At 52.9% G+C, this 19,642-nt stretch overlaps 1 protein-coding gene across 4 annotated transcripts in view; it reads left to right on the forward strand.

The window, feature by feature from the left end:
• The first annotated feature begins 248 nt into the window (after nucleotides 1-248).
• ZER1 (zyg-11 related cell cycle regulator) overlaps nucleotides 249-19,642 on the forward strand; it is a 29,870-nt gene continuing 10,476 nt past the window's right edge. The window contains exons 1-9 of one of the 4 annotated variants that reach the window (XM_059410614.1): nucleotides 249-699; nucleotides 962-1,323; nucleotides 12,769-13,021; nucleotides 15,121-15,271; nucleotides 15,479-15,915; nucleotides 16,218-16,394; nucleotides 17,217-17,331; nucleotides 17,498-17,644; nucleotides 17,989-18,156. In XM_059410614.1, the coding sequence (XP_059266597.1) occupies nucleotides 1,203-1,323; nucleotides 12,769-13,021; nucleotides 15,121-15,271; nucleotides 15,479-15,915; nucleotides 16,218-16,394; nucleotides 17,217-17,331; nucleotides 17,498-17,644; nucleotides 17,989-18,156 (1,569 nt within the window). In that variant the 5' untranslated portion in view covers nucleotides 249-699; nucleotides 962-1,202. Of the gene's footprint in view, nucleotides 922-961; nucleotides 1,324-12,768; nucleotides 13,022-15,120; nucleotides 15,272-15,478; nucleotides 15,916-16,217; nucleotides 16,395-17,216; nucleotides 17,332-17,497; nucleotides 17,645-17,988; nucleotides 18,163-19,642 lie in introns of all 4 variants that reach the window. The other 3 variants (XM_059410613.1, XM_059410616.1, XM_059410615.1) reach the window with 3 other exon arrangements.

Below are 19,642 nucleotides of genomic sequence, written 5' to 3' on the forward strand. Positions count from 1 at the left end.
CCGCGCACGGTGCGGGGGAGGCGGGGAGGAGGAGAGACACTGGTCTGCGCGATCTTCGGGACTGGGCGACAGCAACCAGAGCTGAGGGCAAGGCAGCGGCCCAGGCCGACTCCCACTCCCCCACGTGGCGGCCCGTTAAGTGGCGGGCGAAGCCGGCGCGCGTCTGGCCGCGTGGGAGAGCGCTACCTGCAGAGCACCGGCGGGGGACGCTCCACGGGCTTGGGGCGGGGGCGGGGGGCGCGGCGTGCAGGGAGACGTCGGTGTGACGCGGGAGGTGGAGTCCGTCCCGCCCGTCAGCACTGCCCGGGCTCTGCCGGCCCGCGGGCCAGAGCGGGCCCCAAAGCCGGGGTCACACGGTGGGACTCCCCGCAGCCAGGGAGCACCCGGAGCAGCGTGCTCGGGGCTCGGTGGGGCCCACCCGCACTCCGCCGCCCGCAGACCAGGTCCCGCCGGGAGAGGAGCCGCCGCGCGCCCCGGAACCTTCGGCCGCCGCCGCCCTCGTTCGCCGCGGGACCCGTCGGGGGAACCCGTTCGCTGTTGCTAAGGGGCGGCCCCGGAAGTGACGCGCCCGGGGTTTGTTGACAGCGGAGGCGGCGGCGGCTGCAGGCTCCGAGCCTCAGGAGCCGGATCGGGGGAGGGGCCGGGCCCCGGAGCCAGCACCCGGCGGCCCTCAGCCCCGCCCGCAGCCCTAAGGGCAAGGTAACGGCCGCGGGGTCTCCCCCGCCGCGACCCCTCCTGCGCGGGGCTCCAGTCGCCGGGATCCCAAGCTCCGCCCCACCGACCCCCGTCTCCGGGAGACCCCGGCCCTAGCTTGGCGAGATTCCCTGTCTCCCTGGCGCTCTGGCCCCCGATTCCTCCGGGTCACATCCCCGGCTTTCCTCGCAGAGGAAGCAAGCATCCTGTCGGCTCCCGGTGCCCCGGGTATTTATCCGCGTCCTCCCCCCTTCCCCTTCTGCCTTAGGCGCCTGGGCATCGCCGCTGCAACCTCTTGCACGGGTCCATTTCGGCCAGTGGTGGAGGGCTCCCTTCTCTGCCCCTGCTGTCAGGTTTGAGAAACGTGCCCTTAAAACTGAGCTCCCTTCCTCCAGAAAGAAAATGACGCCCTGTCGGATGCCCCTACAAAATGGGGGATCGATATAGGGCAAAAAGGGCCGGCTTCTGTCCCTCCTACCTGTTGGACGAGCTTAAGTTCCTCCAAAGCAATGCTTGAGAGCTCGGGAACGGCGTGGATTCTGGAACGGCTCCCAAAAGGGATGACAAGGTGCAGGAAATCCAACAGGATGGGTTGGGGTTGCAAACCTGAGGGCCAAGGGAGCCTGATAGGTGAGTTAAAAGTGAAACTGACTGCTGGCTACCATAGTTCTGTGTGTGGAAATGGACTTGGCAGCTCTTTGGACCAGGGATCCAAGATTTCCAGTCTTTGCCTGTGCCTGTCAGCGCGCTTCGTTTTTAAGGGAGGGAGGAAGGCCTAGTGCCTCCACAGGGAAAAACACCCCCTTTCATCTTTCCCACAGAATGTTTTTCTTCAGGGTTCAGAATGGTTAGAATGAGCTTTGAAGGCAGCTTTAAAAAGAGTAACAAGAGACTATGCTTAGAGCAGGAGGTGGTTGCAGTGGTGAGGGGGTCTTTGTTTCTGTTCATTGCTTCATTCAGAAAATAAGAAACATATGTAGGGTGTCATGGAGAAAAAAAAAGCAGGAAGGGCCATGGCAAGAGCCAGAGAGTGGAGTCACCTTTGTGGAGACGTTGATCAGAGAAGGTCTCTAATAAGGTGGTATCTGAGCAAAGTCCTGGAGGGAGGGAGGGAGCGAGCCATGCATCTGTCTAGGGGCAGAGCATTCAACAGCAAGAGCAAAGGTCATGAGGTAATATACTTGATGGTTTTAAGAAACAACAAGGAGACAATGGGACTGGAGGAGGGGAAGAGTGGGAACCAGATAATGGCGGGCAGAATGTCAGGGGCTGTCCCTGTGATGCAGGGTCCCAGAGTATCTAAAGGAGCATCCTTTCAGATCTGTACAAACATGGTAGTCAGAGAAAATATAGAGTTGTTTCAGATGACAAATAGCCAGTATGCTCTGGCTTGGTGTTATAAGTGATCTTCTTCCATCTTTGTGGTGACCGCTGGTGGAATTAACACAAAAAGGACGGCCATAGAGCACTATAGGTAAATCAGGTCTTGCAGCTGCTCCCTGGTTGTGAGAACTTGGGCAAGGGACCACCTCAGTGTCCTCATCTGTAAAATAGAGCTGTTGGGCTTAATGAGGGACATCACACACTGAAGTGCTTAGTGCACTGTTTAGCATGGATTAAGTGCTCGGTATCTAACAGTTGTGATGATGGTAGTGGCCATGAGGAGGAACTGTTTACATGTGTCTACCTCAAAGCCTTTCTTTTTAGCACCAGCTGGTGGTGCCACCAGCTCTGGCTTCCTCCCCGAGCTAGTAGAATTTTGGAGAACAGTGGGGGTGAGGGGAGACACAGTGGACACTTACTGTCACCCCTCAGTGACAACAATGCTTGCATATTCTACAGGGAGGATGGTAGCTTGGTCTTGGTGCCACTGGAAGATGATGGCTTTTTAAAAAGAGCAAAGCAAATCCCCATTCTACCACGTAAAATTGACAAAATTTTGGTGTTGACATAAATGTGACATGAGGACAGGTTGGGAAGGGCAGTCTTTGTTGGCCTCAGACATGTGGTTGGGGTGCGTGTGGCAGATCTCCTGATGGGGGATATTAATCCAAGAAGGACCCAGCAGAAGCTGAGACTTTGCAGCCTGCCTTATAGGGAGCGGAACAACGGTTGCTCTCCCTCCTCATCCCCCAAGCCTGGACTATATCATCAGACCTGGGTCATAAGCTGAACAGGGTGACTGGGCCAGATAATTTAAAAAAATGAAAAGTCAGAGCGCTTGGATGCCGAGAGCCAGCCTACTCGAGCGGCTATCATGGCTAGATCCTAGGATCAGCCACCTGGGGATTTGGGTTCAAGCCCCAGCTCTGTGTCTGGCTCACTGTGAACTTGGGCAAGTTCCATCGCCTGCGTGGTCCTCAGTTTTCCTATCTGTGTTCTGACGCTGAAGGCTGTTGGAAGGATGAAACGAGACCCCGGTCATGAAAGCACTGGGTGCACTTTGAAGCTCTCTACAAAGGCAAAGAATGGTTCTTGTTATTGCCGTTGTCAGCGTGTCTCAGCTGTTTTTGACTCCTGAAATGCCACTTCAGGGCCCCCTGCTGGGTCATCGGTTTGGGGACTGTCATTCTTTATCTGGCTCAAGCACTAAAACTGTTGGTTGGCAGGCGGAAACCTGCCAGAATGAACAGAAGGTTCTCCCCAGGCATGATTCCTGGGAGATCACTCCATAACGATTGCTCACCATCTCCTGGCCATTATTTCACGGCATCTCCCCAGCAACCCCAAGGTAGGTGCTGTTCGCCACACGTTGACTGATAAGGATCCTGATGAGTACGGAGGCTGGTAAATATCGCTCGGCGATCTCGTGCAGCTGAGGCTCCTTCTTCTGCCACCAGCCAGCCATAGGCTCACTGTGTCGTGGAGCCTCCATGGATCACACAAGGTCCCCGCCAAGAAGCTTTGAGTTGTGTGGCCAAAATGACACATGCTTGTAGCACAATTACCAGCGGTAAAAGATCATCTGTGCTCGGCGCCTGAGGACACGTAGAGTTTTAAGGAGTCAGCGGAGCCTCCTGGACAGAAACAAGATCTGCGGTGGAGGGAAAGCGTTCCTGCCCCGTAGCGTCGTGGGGAAGAGCCAGACACTTGCTGGGGGACCTCGGGCAGGTCCTCACACATCTTTGAACCACAGTTTGTTCATTTGGAAAACAAAATAATGTGTCCCTCCTGGGTTATGTGTGCCTCTGGTGAGAACATGTGTGGAAAGCTCGGCACTTTGGGTCTGGAACTAAGGCGTACCTGTTTGTGTGTCTCTACGTGCAGATAGACCCTTGAACCCGTACGTAGTCCATGGCGATTACTTTGCCACTCCTCTGCTGCCTATCTGCATGTTGTAGATTCTAATAACTCCTGCTCCATGTGGTTGCTGAGGGAATTAAATGGCCTAGTAGATATCAAGTACTTAGAGTTCCTGGTATATGGTGTGGGTCTGGGTGTGATTGTTAAGTTTGGTTGCAAGCTGGGAACCCAGGTATTCTGCAACGCTCCTCTGCCTCCAGGTGGCACCAGGGAGCAGGGAGGTGCGTCTCCGCCTCCTTATATTTCTGCATTTTCTTAATGTCCCCCCCCCCACTCTGCGGATTATGTGCGGTAGGCGTGGGCCGGGTAGGCCAGCCACCAGGCAGGCGACGCTTTAGGATGCTTTCTGCCCCTGGCCTGCACCCTGGCCCCTGGGAGACCCTGGTACTTGCCCTGACTCCCCTCCTAGCAGCTTCCCACCACCCAATATCTGGCCTGGGATCTGCTCCTTCCTGGAAAGCTTCCAGCTTCTGTAAATAGGCTATTTGTTTGGGTTCCCCCCCTCCACCGGCTCTTGGGTTAATATCTCACGGGGTGGGCGCTGCTCTGAGACTGAAGCTTCTGGCTCCCCCCCGCCAGCCTCTTTGTTGGCAGGGTGTCAGGTCGCCTGTGGGGGTCCCATGCTCCCTCTGGACCATAGTCCCCTGTCCCCCCACCCCCACTCCCCAGCCCTTGGGCTGCATGCTCAGAAGACCCAATGGTGCGGTGAGGTGCACGGGTTTGGTTTAGGATGGTGTCCCCTGTCATCCATTTTGTGATTTCAGGCAACCCTCAGTGTCATCATCAGCAAATGGGGTAACAGCCAGTAAGTAGTCAGTACCTCAGCTGCTATAGTGAGGTCAGGGCAAAGGCAAACCTTTATTCTGATGTGTGCCAGGCACAGGCTGGCACAGAGGATCCCGGAGCCTACAAGCAGGCTGGGTTCCCTTCCTCCCCGAGCTTACAGGGCTGTGGGAAGGGTGATCGGCAATTGTTAGACAAGTGTCAATTAGCTTCAAGTACCAGATCCTGGGGAATGTGGTTTGTTGGTTAAATAAGGAACTGTATGCACTAAAGCATGAGGGGCTCATTGCTCCCCAGGTCCGGAGTGGAGGCTGCGGTCACTGCTTCTGTTTTCTGCCTTCTCCCCTCTTCTCCCCGCCTCCCTCCCCTCTGCCCCGCCCCCACGTCAGAGCTCAAGATGGAGCCAGTGTAAAGAACCTACTAGAGAAGGGAGGGAGGAAGACACAGAGTTCTTCTTACCGTGCAGTGTGCTCTCAGAATCAGAGTTCCCTCTGTCCCCAGTTGCCAGAATCCCAGATGGCCGGTGCTTGCTGCGGGAGTGAGGAGCCCTCGGGGGTGGGCGTGAGGAGGTAGAGATGGCAACTTCATGGGGGTGCCAGAGGCAGGGTGCCCCAGGCCTCTCCACCTCTGTGCCAAGATGAGGATGGCCCCTTCCTCCCCCAGCTCACCCCAGACCCAAGAAGCAGGGTCCCACTGTCCAAGGGTGGTTAGCAGATGGTACTATCAGCCTGGTTTGTCTTTGGGCGACCTTAGTGGCTGAAAGGGTGGTGTTTCTTCCCTCTGGGGAGCAGGGTCAAGGCTTGCTGGGTAGCTGGGTAGCTGGGTAGCTGGAACCAGTCCTGCAGAAAAGGCAGAACCCATCGCGTTGCTCTCTTGTTCAGAGTGGTAAGGGTTTGTCTGTGGCCACTGGGGCCTTCTACTGTCCTGGCACCATGGACAGGGAGGGTACGAGTGCGCGCCTTGTCCCCTGGGTGCCTGCCACTTCTGCCTCAACCTGCAGGCCCCTCTCGTCCCTTCCACAGGTCATGTGTGGAAACCCTACAGTGTAGCAGGCCCCCTCAGGGCTTCATCACTTCCTTTGTCCAGCAAATTGTTGTGGAATTGGGCCTGTGGCACCAGCATCCCATACCCTCTGGACTTTCAGTCTGTGCACATCTGCTCCTTCCTCCTGGGATGCCTTTCCCTTCTCTCCCCACCACTAGAGTTAACTATGACTCATCTTTCAAGTTGCAGCTGAAATGTCACTTCCAAGGAAGCTTGCCCATGACTCCCCAGTCCAGGGCAGGTCCCCTGGCAGAGGTACCCAGAGCCCCAGGTACCTTCTCCTTCAGAACCCTGGTCCCAGTGACATGGCATGGGGTTTATGTTCTGCTTAGGTGGATGTCTGTCTCCCTCGGAGTCAGTTTGCATAAGGACAAGGACCTTGTCAGTTTCGCTCACCGCTGAACCTGCAGTGCTTGATAGAAGCTGCTGAGTGGGTGAAGAAGTGACCGGGCCTCAGTGCAGGGCGATGCCCCACAAGACAGCCCAGTTCCTGCCTTCATGGAACCGGCCATCTGGCCAGGAAGCCTGATCACTAAACCAGCATTAGTTCAAAGTGTTAGTTGTCACAGTGGGGCCATGGGCACACAGGGGGGCCGGTGGGGAGGGGCACCCTGGTTGGTCAGGGAAGGCTTCCAGAGGAAGTGATGTCAATCCTAAGGCCGGAGATGTACGGGGAGCAGCTTGTGAAGGGGTGTTCAGAGGTGGTGTGGGCTGGCGCGTGCGTGGGCGGGGATACCTCCCGGAGGAGGGACACAGATGTGTTTTGGGGGCGGTGGGAGTAGTGTTTAGAATAGAAAGTGGGATAATTCGTTGAATTGGGATGCTCCCGGTTGAGAGAAAACAGATTGAGCAAAGGTCTGAAGGTGACCCTGTGCTTAGGGCCTGTTGCCAGTACCACGAAGGAGGCCAGGCCGGCTGCTGTAGGGGCCACTGGGCACCAAGTGGGCCAGAAGGCTGGCTGCGGTTCAGGAAGCCTTGAGTAACCGCTTGAAGAGAGGGGACTCGGTTGCCAGCGGGGTGCGCCTCCCTGCCAGTGGTGCTCCCTGGGCTCCTGTTGCCTGGGGAAGATCTGGAAGTGAATGAAGGTAAAGGAAGGCCGTGCCCAGTGCCCAGGCAGCCTGTTTATTGTGTCTTCCATCAAGGGTGGCCCACAGCCAGTGGGACAGCGGGCACCACAGGCCTGGGGAGCATAGGCCTGCAACTGGCCAGGAGCAGATGGTGCTCTGTTGGGGACCAGGGCAGGTGAGGCAGAGAAGGTGATGATGTGGCAATGATAGTAATCGTGATTATAACAGTAGCTGCTGCTTCTGGGGCAGTTACCACTGACCAGGTGCCAGGCTAAGCTCTTCGCATACTCCATGTTACCCTCACACAGTGCTCCCTGTTTTAGAGAAGAAACCAAGGCACAGAGAGGTGAAGACACTTGCCCAAGTTCACTTGCCCTGAAGCAGCAGGGCTGGGCCTGGAAGCTGGGTGGGCCTGACTCCCGACCTCCCAGAGCACTGGCGTCAGTTGAATGGTGGTGCCGGAACTTAGTCCTTGTGGTTCCAGAAGGCACGGGGCTCTGGGGCCGCCCATCGGATTTCCAGAGCGGCCCTGAAGGCTCAGATATGGACGTGGGGGCTCCAGGAAGCCAGGGGCAGTGCTGGGCCCCAGACTCCTTCAAAGCTCTCCAAGGGGTGATGTGATGGAGCCCGAGAGACCAGGTTCAAATCCCACTTTGGACAGAGGAGCCTCTCTGGGCTTGAGTTTTCTCATCTGCAAGATGGGATCATAACCAGCATTTCTTGCGTGCTCAGTCTCGTCAAACCCGGGACCAAAAATTTCCCGCCATCTCATTTACTCTGGCAGCCCCATGAGGGAGGAGTTATTGTCCCCATTTTCCAGATGAGGAAACAGGTCCAGAGAGGTTGGGTAATTTACAGTGAGTTGTAGAACTGGGTTGAAACATAGATCTTTTTTTTTTTTTTTAAAGATTTTATTTATTTATTTGACAGACAGAGATCACAAGTAGGCAGTGAGTCAGGCAGAGAGAGAGGAAGGGAAGCAGGCTCCCTGCTGAGCAGAGAGCCCGATGCGGGGCTCTATCCCAGGACCCCGGGATCATGACCTGAGCCGAAGGCAGAGGCTTTAACCCACAGCCACCCAGGCGCCCCTGAAACATAGATCTATCTGATGACAGAGCCTACACTTAAAAAGAAAGAAAAAGAAAAGAAGCTATTGAAGTATAACGTAGCTAGGGAAAGGCCTGGAAAGCATGAGGGGACAGTTTGATAAATGTCTACAGGTGAACACACCTGTCCCCGAGGCCCCACTGCTGCTTCCTCATCGCTGTGTCACTGCAAAGGGAATCGCTACCCTGATTTCTAATACCATGGGTTCCTTTTGCCTACCCCCCCCCCTTTCTAATACAGACTCTGGTAGGAAGATGGTCTGGGATTCATTCCCAACTTTCCTCGGTTCTATAAATGTTTGATTGTTTTCTATCTTGGTCATTCAATTTGAATGTGAAGGTTCTGTTTTCACTCTGTCTCAGCCACTTGTCACTGAGGACCTACACTGACAGAGCATCACTTAACTGAACCCCACTCCCCTCCAAATGTGGGCCCCTTTCGGTGTCTAGGCCATTTTCTTAACTTTTACTGAATTACAATATACATTTTTAAAAAATCACACCATGGTATACAGCTCCCAAATATTCACAAAGTGAACACACCTGTATACCCAGCACTCAGATGTGGGACTAGAAGCTTCTTGGCACCTGGCCAAATCCTCAAAGTAACCTCAGTCCTGACTTCTGCCATCACAGATCAGATTGTTCATTTTTTGTTGTTTTTGTTATTTTTTAACTTAATGGAATAAAATGTGATTGGATTCATTTGATCCATGATACGATATATGCTCTTTTCCATCTGACTCCTTTCACTAAATTCGGGAGGTTCACCCAAGCTGTTACGTTAACAGTAGTTTGTGTGTTCTCATTGTCCTTAATAGTTGATGGGTGAGTGTACCGAGCTTACTCATGCTAGTGTCCGGGACGTGCAGGTTCGTTTCTGATTTTGGCTGTTCTGAATAATGCTGCTGTGAACATTCTGGTCTGTGTCTTTGGGGGAACATCTCTGTGCATCTCTGCTGGGTGTGTGCCTAGGAGTGGGGTTGCTGAACATGGAACACATGTGCATACTCAGCTTTGGTGATAGTGTCGAACAGTATCCCGTTACACTGTCAATTTGCACCAATGGACACTCCTACCCACAGCGTGGGTGACACCCCGTTGTTCCATTGTCACCACAGCACAAGCTTGGTGTATTGCCTGGATCGTTTCCAGTTGAGCCATTCTGGTGGGTGGAAATGGGATCTCATTGTGGTTTCACGGGTACTAATGAAGCTGAGCCCTTTTACATATGTTTCCATATATTCTCTATCCTTTATGAAATGCCTATTCAAGTCTTTTGCCCATTTTTTAGGAGGATGCTATGTCCTTTTAAAAACAGTTTGGCGGTCAGATGAATAGATAAAGAAGATGTGAGACACACACACACACACACACACACACACACACACAATGGAATACTATGCAGCCATCAAAAGAAATGAAATCTTGACATTTGCAACAAAGTGGATGGAACTGGAGGGTATTATGCTGAGCGAAATGAGTCAATCAGAGAAAGACAATTATCATATGATCTCTCTGATCTGAGCAATTTTTTAAAAAGATTTTATTTGGGGCGCCTGGGTGGCTCAGTGGGTTAAGCCTCTGCCTTCGGCTCAGGTCATGGTCTCAGGGTCCTGGGATCAAGCCCCGCATCGGGCTCTCTGCTCGTTAGGGAGCCTGTATCTCCCTCTCTGTCTGCTTGCTTCTCTGCCTACTTGTGATCTCTGTCAAACAAATAAATAAAATCTTTAAAAAAAAAACAAATAAAAAGATTTATTTACTTATTTGACAGAGAGAGAGTGATCACAAGTAGGCAGAGTGGCAGGCAGAGAGAGAGGAGGAAGCAGGCTCCCTGCTGAGCAGAGAGCCCAATGTGGGGCTCGATCCCAGGACCCTGAGATAATGACCTGAGCCGAAGGCAGAGGCTTTAACCCACTGAGCCACCCAGGTGCCCCTGATATGAGGAATTTGAGAGGCAAAGTGGGGACTTTAGGGGGTAGGGAAGGAAAAAATGAAACAAGATGGGATCAGGAGGGAGAGAAACCATGAGACTCTTTTTTTTTTTTTTTTAAGATTTTATTTATTTGACAGAGAAAGATCACAAGTAGGCAGAGAGGTAAGCAGAGAGAGAGAGAGGGAGTGAGGAGGAAGCAGGCTCCCTGCCTAGCAGAGAGCCCGATGCGGGACTCGATCCCAGGACCCTGAGATCATGACCTGAGCTGAAGGCAGAGGCTTAACCCACTGAACCACCCAGGCAGCTCCCATAAGAGACTCTTAATCTCACAAAACAAACTGAGGGTTGCTGGGAGGAAGGGGTAGGGAGAGGGTGGCTGGGTTATGGACATTGGTGAAGGTATGTGTTATGGTGAGTGCTCTGAAGTGTGTAAGCTGGACAATTCACAGACCTGTACCTCTGGGGCAAATAATGCATTATATGTTAATAAAAATAATTAATAAAAATTTTTTTAAAAAATGAGTTTGGGGGGGGTTGTCTGAGTGGTTCAATCAGTAAGCATCTGATTCTTGATTTCAGCTCAGGTCGTGATCTTGGGGTTGGGAGATCAAGCCCAGTGTGGGGCTCTGTGCTCAGTGGGGAGTCTTCTGGAGATTCTCCTCTCCCAGTGCCCCTCACCCTGCTCGCTTATACATAAATAAATCTTAAAAAATCAATTTGGGAGTGCCTGGCTGGTTCAGTCAGTGGTGCATGCATATAGCTATGGATCTCAGGATTGTGAGTTCAAGTCCCATGCTGGGTGTAGATGTTGCTAAAATGTGTATGTATGTATGTATGTATGTGTGTGTGCGAGTGAGAGAGAGGGAGAGAGAGAGCACAAGTGGGGGAGCAGCAGAGGCAGAGGGAGAAGCAGGCTCCCTGCTGAGCCGGGAGCCCAATGCAGGGCTCACTCCCAGGAGCTAGGATCATGACCTGAACTGAAGACAATTGCTTAACTGACTGAACCATCCAGTTCAAAATTGCTAAATCTCAAAAAAGAATGATTTGTAGAAGGAGTTTATATATTCTGAATATGAGTTGTTTGTTGGATATATTATTGGAAATATTTTCTAGTCAATGGCTTATCCTTTCTCTTAATTATATCTTTTGATGAATGATGTACATTTTAAGGCAGTACAATATTTTTCTCTTTATGGTTTCAGGGGCTTTTTGGTGAACAGTTTAAGAAATGATTGCCTACTCTAAAGTCACAAGATAGACTCCTGTGTTTTCTAGAAATCTTGTTGTTTTACCCTTCACCTATAGGTCTATGGTCCATTTCAGATTAATTTTTTTTTATTCACTTGACAGAGAGAGAGAGATCAGAAGTAGGCAGAGAGAGAGAGGGGGAAGCAGGCTCCCTGCTGAGTAAAGAGCCCGATGCAGGGCTTGATCCCAGGACCTTGAGACCATGACCTGAACCGAAGGCAGAGGCTTAGCCCGCTGAGCCACCCAGGTGCCCACATCTTAGATTAATTTTTGTGTATATATGAATGGAAGTTTCTTCACTTCAGTGCAGACTGGATTATCATTTTTCCCTCAAGAGTGTTATTTGAGGAATCTTTACCTAGTTCTAGGTCATGAAGATAGTAGGAGACTTTAGGGTTTTTGTTTTTTTTTTAAGTTTTTATTTATTTTGTTTTTACTGATCTCTATTCATGACCCCAAGATAAGCGTCACATGCTCTACCAACTGAGCCAGCCAAGGGCCCCAACTTTATTTACCTATTTGTTTGTTTGTTTAGGCTCTACGCCCAAGGTGGGGCTCAAACTCAACTCTGAGAACAAGTGTCACATGCTCTTCTGACAGCCAGCCAGGCACCCGCCCCCTGACTTTAGTTTTTTAATAACTGCTTTATTGAGCTACAATTCCTAAACCATATGCTATAGCTATTTAACATAGACAGTTTGTTGGTTTTTAGTATATTCAGAATTCTGTGTCTGTCACCATCATCAATTTTAGAACATTTTTATCACCCTAGAAGAAGCCTCGTAGTGTTAGCAGTCACTGCCTATCCCTCACAGCCCTCAGCCCTAGGCCACCTCTAATCTACTTCTGACTCTACGGATTTCCTCTTCTGGCTACACACTGTGTGTAAATGGATCCGTACAACATATGGCCTTTTGTGCCTGGTTTCTCTCACTTAGCATAACGGTTTCAAGATCCTTGCTGTAGCACGTGTCAATACCTCATTCCTTTTATGGCTGAATAACATTCCGCTGAATGGATAGACCATTTTTGTTTATCCGGGCATCAGTTGATGGAAAGTAATTTCCACTTCCTGACTATTACGAATAGTACTGCTGTGAACATGAATGTATGATTTTTATGTGGATGTATATTTTCACTTCCCTTGGGAGATATGATTAATCATTCTTAATCATACACAGCTTAATTCAATGACAGCATGTCTATGAAGGCCTGGCATATACTGAATATTCACACGTTGACTACTATTTATGGGTTAGATTACACAGTAAGGGATGCCCCAGTGTAGCTATTAATGAAAGCCCCGTTATCCTCACCCAAGCATTGAGTCCCCAACACATGCACGTCTGCCCACGGATACTGAGAAGGCAGAAAGATGCCCAGACAAGGCCCCTGCTCTTCGCAGGTCAAATCACACACAGCTAGTGGCGGCTCAGAGAGGACCAGGAAAGGGAGCAGGAGCCCTGGGGCATGTTTCTGCTAAGCTGCTCAATTGAGTGTGACATTTGGGGCCTCAGTTTCCCTACTCAGAGAGTGGGCATAGGGTAGCTGGTGGTTGTGGCTCACTTAGCTTCTTCCTGTTCCCCAGGCTGTGGTTCTGCCAATGACCCTGTGAGTGCTGGGGAGTCACTGCTGCCCCTAGGGGCTCCTGTCCTGAATTGGCCCACCCGCCTGCCCCCCAGCATGGCGTCCGACACTCCTGAGTCCCTGATGGCCCTCTGCACTGACTTCTGCCTGCGCAACCTGGATGGCACATTGGGCTACCTACTGGACAAGGAGACTCTGCGGCTCCACCCAGACATCTTCCTGCCCAGCGAGATCTGTGACCGGCTCGTCAATGAGTGAGCGGACAGGGGGCTGGGGCGTGGGCGTGAGTCTTAGCATGAGCTCTGGGACCGTGGTGTGCACCATGCAGGAACAGGGTTATGGATACACACGTGTGGGGGTGTGTGTGCATGGACTTGGCTGTCTGCGGGTGCGGAGAACACTGGTATATTCGTCACCATAAAGCTACATGTATGCACATTGGTGGTGTGTGGAAGGGTGTGCATATGAAGGAATGGGCGTTTGTATACACGTGGGTTTCTGCAGCATGGGGTGTGTTTGAGTGTGTGACTGCAAGTGTGCATTTACATCTATGAGAAGGTATAGAAGCCTGCATATAGGGGGCACCTGAGTGGCTCAGTAAGTTAAGCGTCTGTCTCCGGCTCAGGTCATGAGCCCAGGGTCTTAGAATCGAGCCCCACATCAGGCTCCCTGCTGAAGTGGGGCGTCTGCTTCTCTCTCTCCCTCTGCCTGCTGCTCCCCCCGCTCATGCGCTCTCTCTCTCTCATTCTACTCTTTCTCTCAATAAATCTTAAAGAAACCTACACATACAAAGGAATTCTGACTGTTCCATGTGCCTATGTGCACATGCCTGTGCCTACAAACACGTATCTGTGTGTGCACAGAGCCACACACATGTTCGTTCACTGGTGCACTGTAAAGAATGGACCCATGACCAGGGATCGAGTCATTCAGAAAATCTGGGATCGAATCATTCAGAAAATCTGTATCTGGGCCCTCCAAGGAACTCCCCACTATGAGAGGCTCCTGGCAATAGGACATGCATTCACTCACCCAGGGAGGTCAGTCCGGATCCCCGGAAGGGAAATTGTTAGACCAAACAGTTGCTTATAAAAGTGGGAACTTGTGGGGCCCCCGGCTGGCTCAGTCTGTGGAGAATGCAACTCTTGATCTTGGGGTTGTGAGTTTGAACTCCACGTTGGGTGTGAAGACTATTTAAAAATATTATCTTTTTTTTTCTTAAGATTATTTATTTGAGAGAGAAAGAGCACACAGTCGGGAAGGGTAGAGGCAGAGGGAGGGAGAGAACCCCAAGCAGACTTCCTGCTGAGCACAGAGCCTGACATAGGGCTCTATCCCAGGACCCTGAGATCATGACCTGAGCCGAAATCAAGAGTCCGCTGCTCAACTGACTGAGCCACCCAGGCGCCCCTAGAAATAAAATAATTAAAAATAAAATAAAATAGGGGGTGCCTGGGTGGCTCAGTTGGTTGAGTGGCTGACTTTTGATTTCGGCTCAGGTCATGATCTCAGGGTCGTGAGATCAAGCCCCGCATTGGACTCCACACTCAGCAGGGAGTCTCCTTCTCTCTCTCCCTCTGCCCCTCCTCTGCTCGCTCGTACTCTCTCTCAAATAAATCTTAAAAACATAAAATCTGAAAAAAAGAAGAAAGAGTGGGAACTTGTGTGTGACCCCAGGACGGAGCCCGACTTGTAATCATGTTCTGGGCATTTGATGTGGCTCAGGCACTCGCTTGGACCCTTTGCAGACCTGAGTTATGTCCATTTTACAGATGAAGAAACTGAATTCTGGCAAAGTTCCATTGCTTGTGTGAAGTTGTCCAAGTAGTAAACAGCCAAGCCAGGATTCAGAGCCCAGTGTTTGATTCCCAAGCCTCTTCCACCAGACCAGGATTCTTGTATCAACTGGGATCTCAAATAGGGTTTTATTCAGTGCTTGGCCTGGACCCAGCTGGAAATGTCAAACCCCTTGGCTTAATCTTCCTGTTGGAAAAGGGTCCCGGGAGGAGCCGATCAGGAACAGAAGCTGGCTGAAAGACGAGGAGTGCGGACGCCTGTGTTTGTTACAGATGCGCACGAGTTTTGGGAGGAAGCGTTTGGGATTTGCTATTGATTAGAGACCCCTTTGTTATCTTTGCTGTCCTGATGCCTGGGGGAGCATCTTCATGTCGCCTGCAGGGCGGTCAGGGTCCAAGCAGATGCTGTTAGAAAGAGGGACAGGGGTTGGAAGAGATGGGAGTTGCTGATGGGTGGCAAGGGAAGGTTTCAGGAAAAGGAGGGCTAGTGCAGAGCCTTGCGGGAGGACGAAGGCCCCTGAGCCCTTCCCGCTAGCGAGGCTTCCCTCCCCGCCCAGGTACGTGGAGCTGGTCAATGCCGCCTGCAACTTTGAACCGCACGAGAGCTTCTTCAGCCTTTTTTCGGACCCCCGCAGCACCCGCCTCACCCGGATCCACCTTCGCGAGGACCTGGTGCAGGACCAGGACCTGGAGGCCATCCGCAAGCAGGTGAGACCTACGTCGCCAGCCAGTGGGGACGGCCATGGGGAGGCCGGCCGGAGAGCGTCAGTGACCCCTCCGGGACAAGAATCCAGCACGCCAGCGCCTTGCACACACCCCTCCTGAAGCCCACCTGTGGTCTGGGCTCGGGCCTGGGGTTGGCCAGAGGTGGGGGTTGGTGGGCTATGGCGGTGACGGAGCTGTCCCTGCTCCCAGGACCTGGTGGAGCTGTACCTGACCAACTGCGAGAAGCTGTCCGCCAAGAGTCTGCAGACGCTGAGGAGCTTTAGCCACACCCTGGTGTCCTTGAGCCTCTTCGGCTGTGCCAACATTTTCTATGAGGAGGAGAACCCAGGGGGCTGTGAAGATGAGTGCCTCGTCAACCCCACCTGCCAGGTGCTGGTCAAGGACTTTACGTTCGAGGGCTTTAGCCGCCTCCGCTTCCTCAACTTGGGTCGCATGATCGACGGGGTCCCTGTGGAGTCGCTGCTGCGGCCACTCAGCTCCCTGGCTGCCCTGGACCTCTCGGGCATCCAGACGAGCGACGCGGCCTTCCTAACCCAGTGGAAAGACAGCCTGGTGTCCCTCGTGCTCTACAACATGGACCTGTCAGACGACCACATCCGGGTCATCGTCCAGCTGCACAAGCTGCGGTGAGCTGCTGGCCCAGAGCTCACTAGGGGCGGGGAGAGGGTCCGGGTCGCCAGTCCCGGAGGTCTGTAAGGCCCTGTCCGGGCACAGATGGGTTTGGAAGAGACAGTCCCCTTCCTTAAGCCCAGTGTTTTGGCTGCATCCGGGCTGTTCAGGACCTTGGGGTGCCAGCAGGCTCTTCCCCAGAATGCTCTGGAGCAGCTGTGGGAGGAAGGGGCTCTACCCTCCCTGCCGTGGGCTGAAGGAGCGGGGCTCTGTGAGGCAGCCCCAGCTCCTGACCTGTGGCCCCCACTCCAATCTCCAGACACCTGGACATCTCCCGAGACCGCCTCTCCAGCTACTACAAGTTCAAGCTGACTCGCAAGGTGCTGAGCCTCTTTGTGCAAAAGCTGGGGAACCTGATGTCCCTGGACATCTCTGGCCACATGATCCTGGAGAACTGCAGCATCTCCAAGATGGACGAGGAGGCGGGGCAGACTAGGTGGGGACCCACCCATGGTGGTTGCCAGCAGGGTGTCATTCAACAAGCATTTACCACACCAGGGCCTGTGCTGGGTGCCAGAGATAAAGAACCGAACCAGGCCCTGCCCTGTTGAGTCTGTTCAAGCTCGTGGGGGCAAAGGAGTCCTTATCAGGACAGTGGTAGGGGAGGCGCAGGACTGTGGGACTGCCCTGAGGGTCAAGAAGAAGGAGGAATGGCATCCAGGTTATCCTGAAAGCTCCTGAGTTTGCCAGAGGAAAGGTGTTCCAGCCGAGGGAACAGCATACAGCAAAGGCTGGAAGGTGTAAGCTTGAGGGGCGAGCGGAGAATTAGGACGCTCAGCCTGGCTAGCGACGGTGGTGGCGGTAGGATGGCCAGCAGCGTCTCCCTTGCTTTAGGTATCCCAGCGGATAGGTTGCTTCCTGGCCTGGTTGGTTGAGAGATCGAGATCAGATTCAAACCGATCCGACTGTAATTGACTATGGGCCCTGTCCCCAGCTGTGCATTCACGGGGCTAGGTTGATGTGCATGTCTCTTGATGATCTTCGGTTAGGACATTATACAAGGGTGACAAGTCCTCACTAGAAGGGCACATAGTATTTTCCAAAGATGGGTGCAACAGTAACTCCCATCCCCCATGTTATACAGTGTGACCTTGCCACCTCTCCGTCAGGAGGTGGCAGTCTGTGTCCCAAAAGATGAGGCAGGAAGGCCTAGAAGAGGGCCCCAAGTAAATGCCTAGCCACCCCCAGGGAGAAGCACTCCTGAACCCAGGACAGCCTCAGTCCACAGGCCACTGACCCCAGCACCCTCTGTTCCCAGCATTGAGCCTTCCAAGAGCAGCATCATGCCTTTCCGGGCCCTGAAGAGGCCACTGCAGTTCCTCGGGCTCTTTGAGACCTCCCTGTGCCGCCTCACACACATTCCTGCCTACAAAGTGAGAGAGGGAGTCGGGGAGGGGAGGAATAGTGGGCCCTGGGACAAGGGAAGGGGGTCGGCTGGGGGCCCCATGGTGTCTGCCCTGGGGGTAGAGATGGCCCTGGGGTCTGGGGAGCCCACTGCTTGGCCTCTTCCGGGTGTTTCTGAGCATGTTCCGTTCCCAGGTAAGTGGTGACAAAAACGAGGAGCAGGTGCTGAATGCCATAGAGGCCTACACGGAGCACAGGCCTGAGATCACCTCGAGGGCCATCAACCTGCTTTTTGACATCGCACGCATCGAGCGCTGCAACCAGCTGCTTCGGGCCTTGAAGGTCAGCTTCAACCCTGGGGGGCCCAGCCTCCTGCCCATCCCCAGCTGGCCAGCACTGGACTTGGTTGAGGCATGTCCCTCCTCTCCACGTCCTCCTCATCCCCAGGCCCACAAGCAGCATTACCCCCGAGCCCCAGGCCTAGCTTGTCCCAGCACTGACCTTACCCCAGACCTGTGGCCCCGTCTAGCTTCTGCCCCCCATCCCGCACTTCTGTTCTCGGGGAATAGGATCAGGGTAAGCTGAGCCCCAGAGCAACTGTCCCAGCCCCCAGGCAGAGCCCTAGGCCTGGCCTGGCACGGCTTGAACAGGACTGGCCAACCCAGGCCCACCCTGCCTTCCCACAGCTGGTCATCACAGCCCTCAAGTGCCACAAGTATGACAAGAACATCCAGGTCACGGGCAGCGCTGCGCTCTTCTACCTGACCAATTCCGAGTACCGCTCCGAGCAGAGCGTCAAGCTGCGCCGGCAGGTCATCCAGGTGGTGCTGAATGGCATGGAATCCTACCAGGAGGTGACGGTGAGCCCCCTACCCGTGCCAGCCCTGCATGCTCGGGCCCAGCCCCTCCTCTCCCTGCGCACCCTGTGTGCCAGCCTCACTGACCTGGGCCCTCGCGGGGCCATGCTTATTTGCACCCTTTTTCGCCTGGCTCTCAGCTGCAGCCCCCTCCACCCCTGCCACAGTCACCTCCCCCTTACCCATGGCATCCCTCCCAGACTCTAGGACCTGGCATTCAGGACCCTGTAACCTGGCCCCACTTGACTAGTCCTTCCCCCATGGCCACCCCCCACCCCACCCACCCCCCGCCCAGGGACCCTGTTTTCCTGTTTCTGGGCCTCTGCTCATGCGGACTCCTCGGCCCTTCTGCCCAGTAACACTCTGCCGGCAGGGGATTGTTTTCCAATAGCTGCTTTTATTGTAAAGTTACAAAAATTTTGACCTTAGAAAATCTGTAATTACAGACAGAAAGAAAAAAAAAAACCCACTCATAATCCCTCCACGCAGAGAGCCACTGTTGGTGTTGGACACCTGTTGTTTTGGATTTCGCCTGTGCATGTTTATTTAGTAGATGGGTTCATCCCACACTTACTGTTTGCATGATGTGGATTTTTATTACAACAGTGTCTTATGAATGTGAACATCTCTCAGATCAACAAACATTTCTACAACAGAACTTCTAAAATAAGGTCTCTTTTCCCATTACAAAAGTAAGACATCGAATGCTTAGAAAACAAACAGATTCAAGCACCATTGACCTTTGAACCACATGGGTTTCAACTCAGATGCAGAATTCTTCTCTAGAGATTTTATATGTGTATGTATTTATTTATGTAGGAACCCAATGCAGGGCTTGATCCCATGACTCTGTGATCATGACTTGAGCTGAAATCAAGAGTCAGATGCTCAACCGACTGAGCCACCCAGGTGCTCCTTTATAAAAAAAACAAAGTTTTTTTTTTTTTTTGAAAAAGAGAGAGCAAGTAGGAGTGGGGGGAGGGGCAGAGGGAAAGAATGAGAGAATCTTGGCAGGCTCCACGCCCAGCACCGAGCCCAGGACGGGGCGCGATCTTACAACTCTGAGATCATGACTTAAGCCAACATCAAGAGTTGGACGCTTAACGGACTGAGCAGCCCCCGACACCCCTGGATCAGATTTTATTTGACAAATACAGATGACACCGTCAGTGTATTTTCTCCTCCTAATGATTTCCTTACATTGTCTTTGCTGTAGCTTACTTTATCGCAGGACTACGACACATAACACATATCACATGCAAAACGTGTCAATTGACTTATAGACGTTATCAGGAAGGGTTCCTTCCAGTCAAAGGTAGGCTCTTCGTGGTGAAGTTCTGGGAGGAGTCAGAAGTTACAGGTGGCTTTTCAGCTGCTTGGCGGCAGGTGGGGAGGAGATTGGAGCCCCTAACCCTCGGGCTGTCTGATGGTCGACCGTGATACAGAAATGTGACAGGGCGCCTGAGTGGCTCACTTGCTTAAG

This window comes from Mustela nigripes, chromosome 9, assembly GCF_022355385.1.
Source record: "Mustela nigripes isolate SB6536 chromosome 9, MUSNIG.SB6536, whole genome shotgun sequence".
NCBI classification, from domain to species: Eukaryota; Metazoa; Chordata; class Mammalia; order Carnivora; family Mustelidae; genus Mustela; species Mustela nigripes.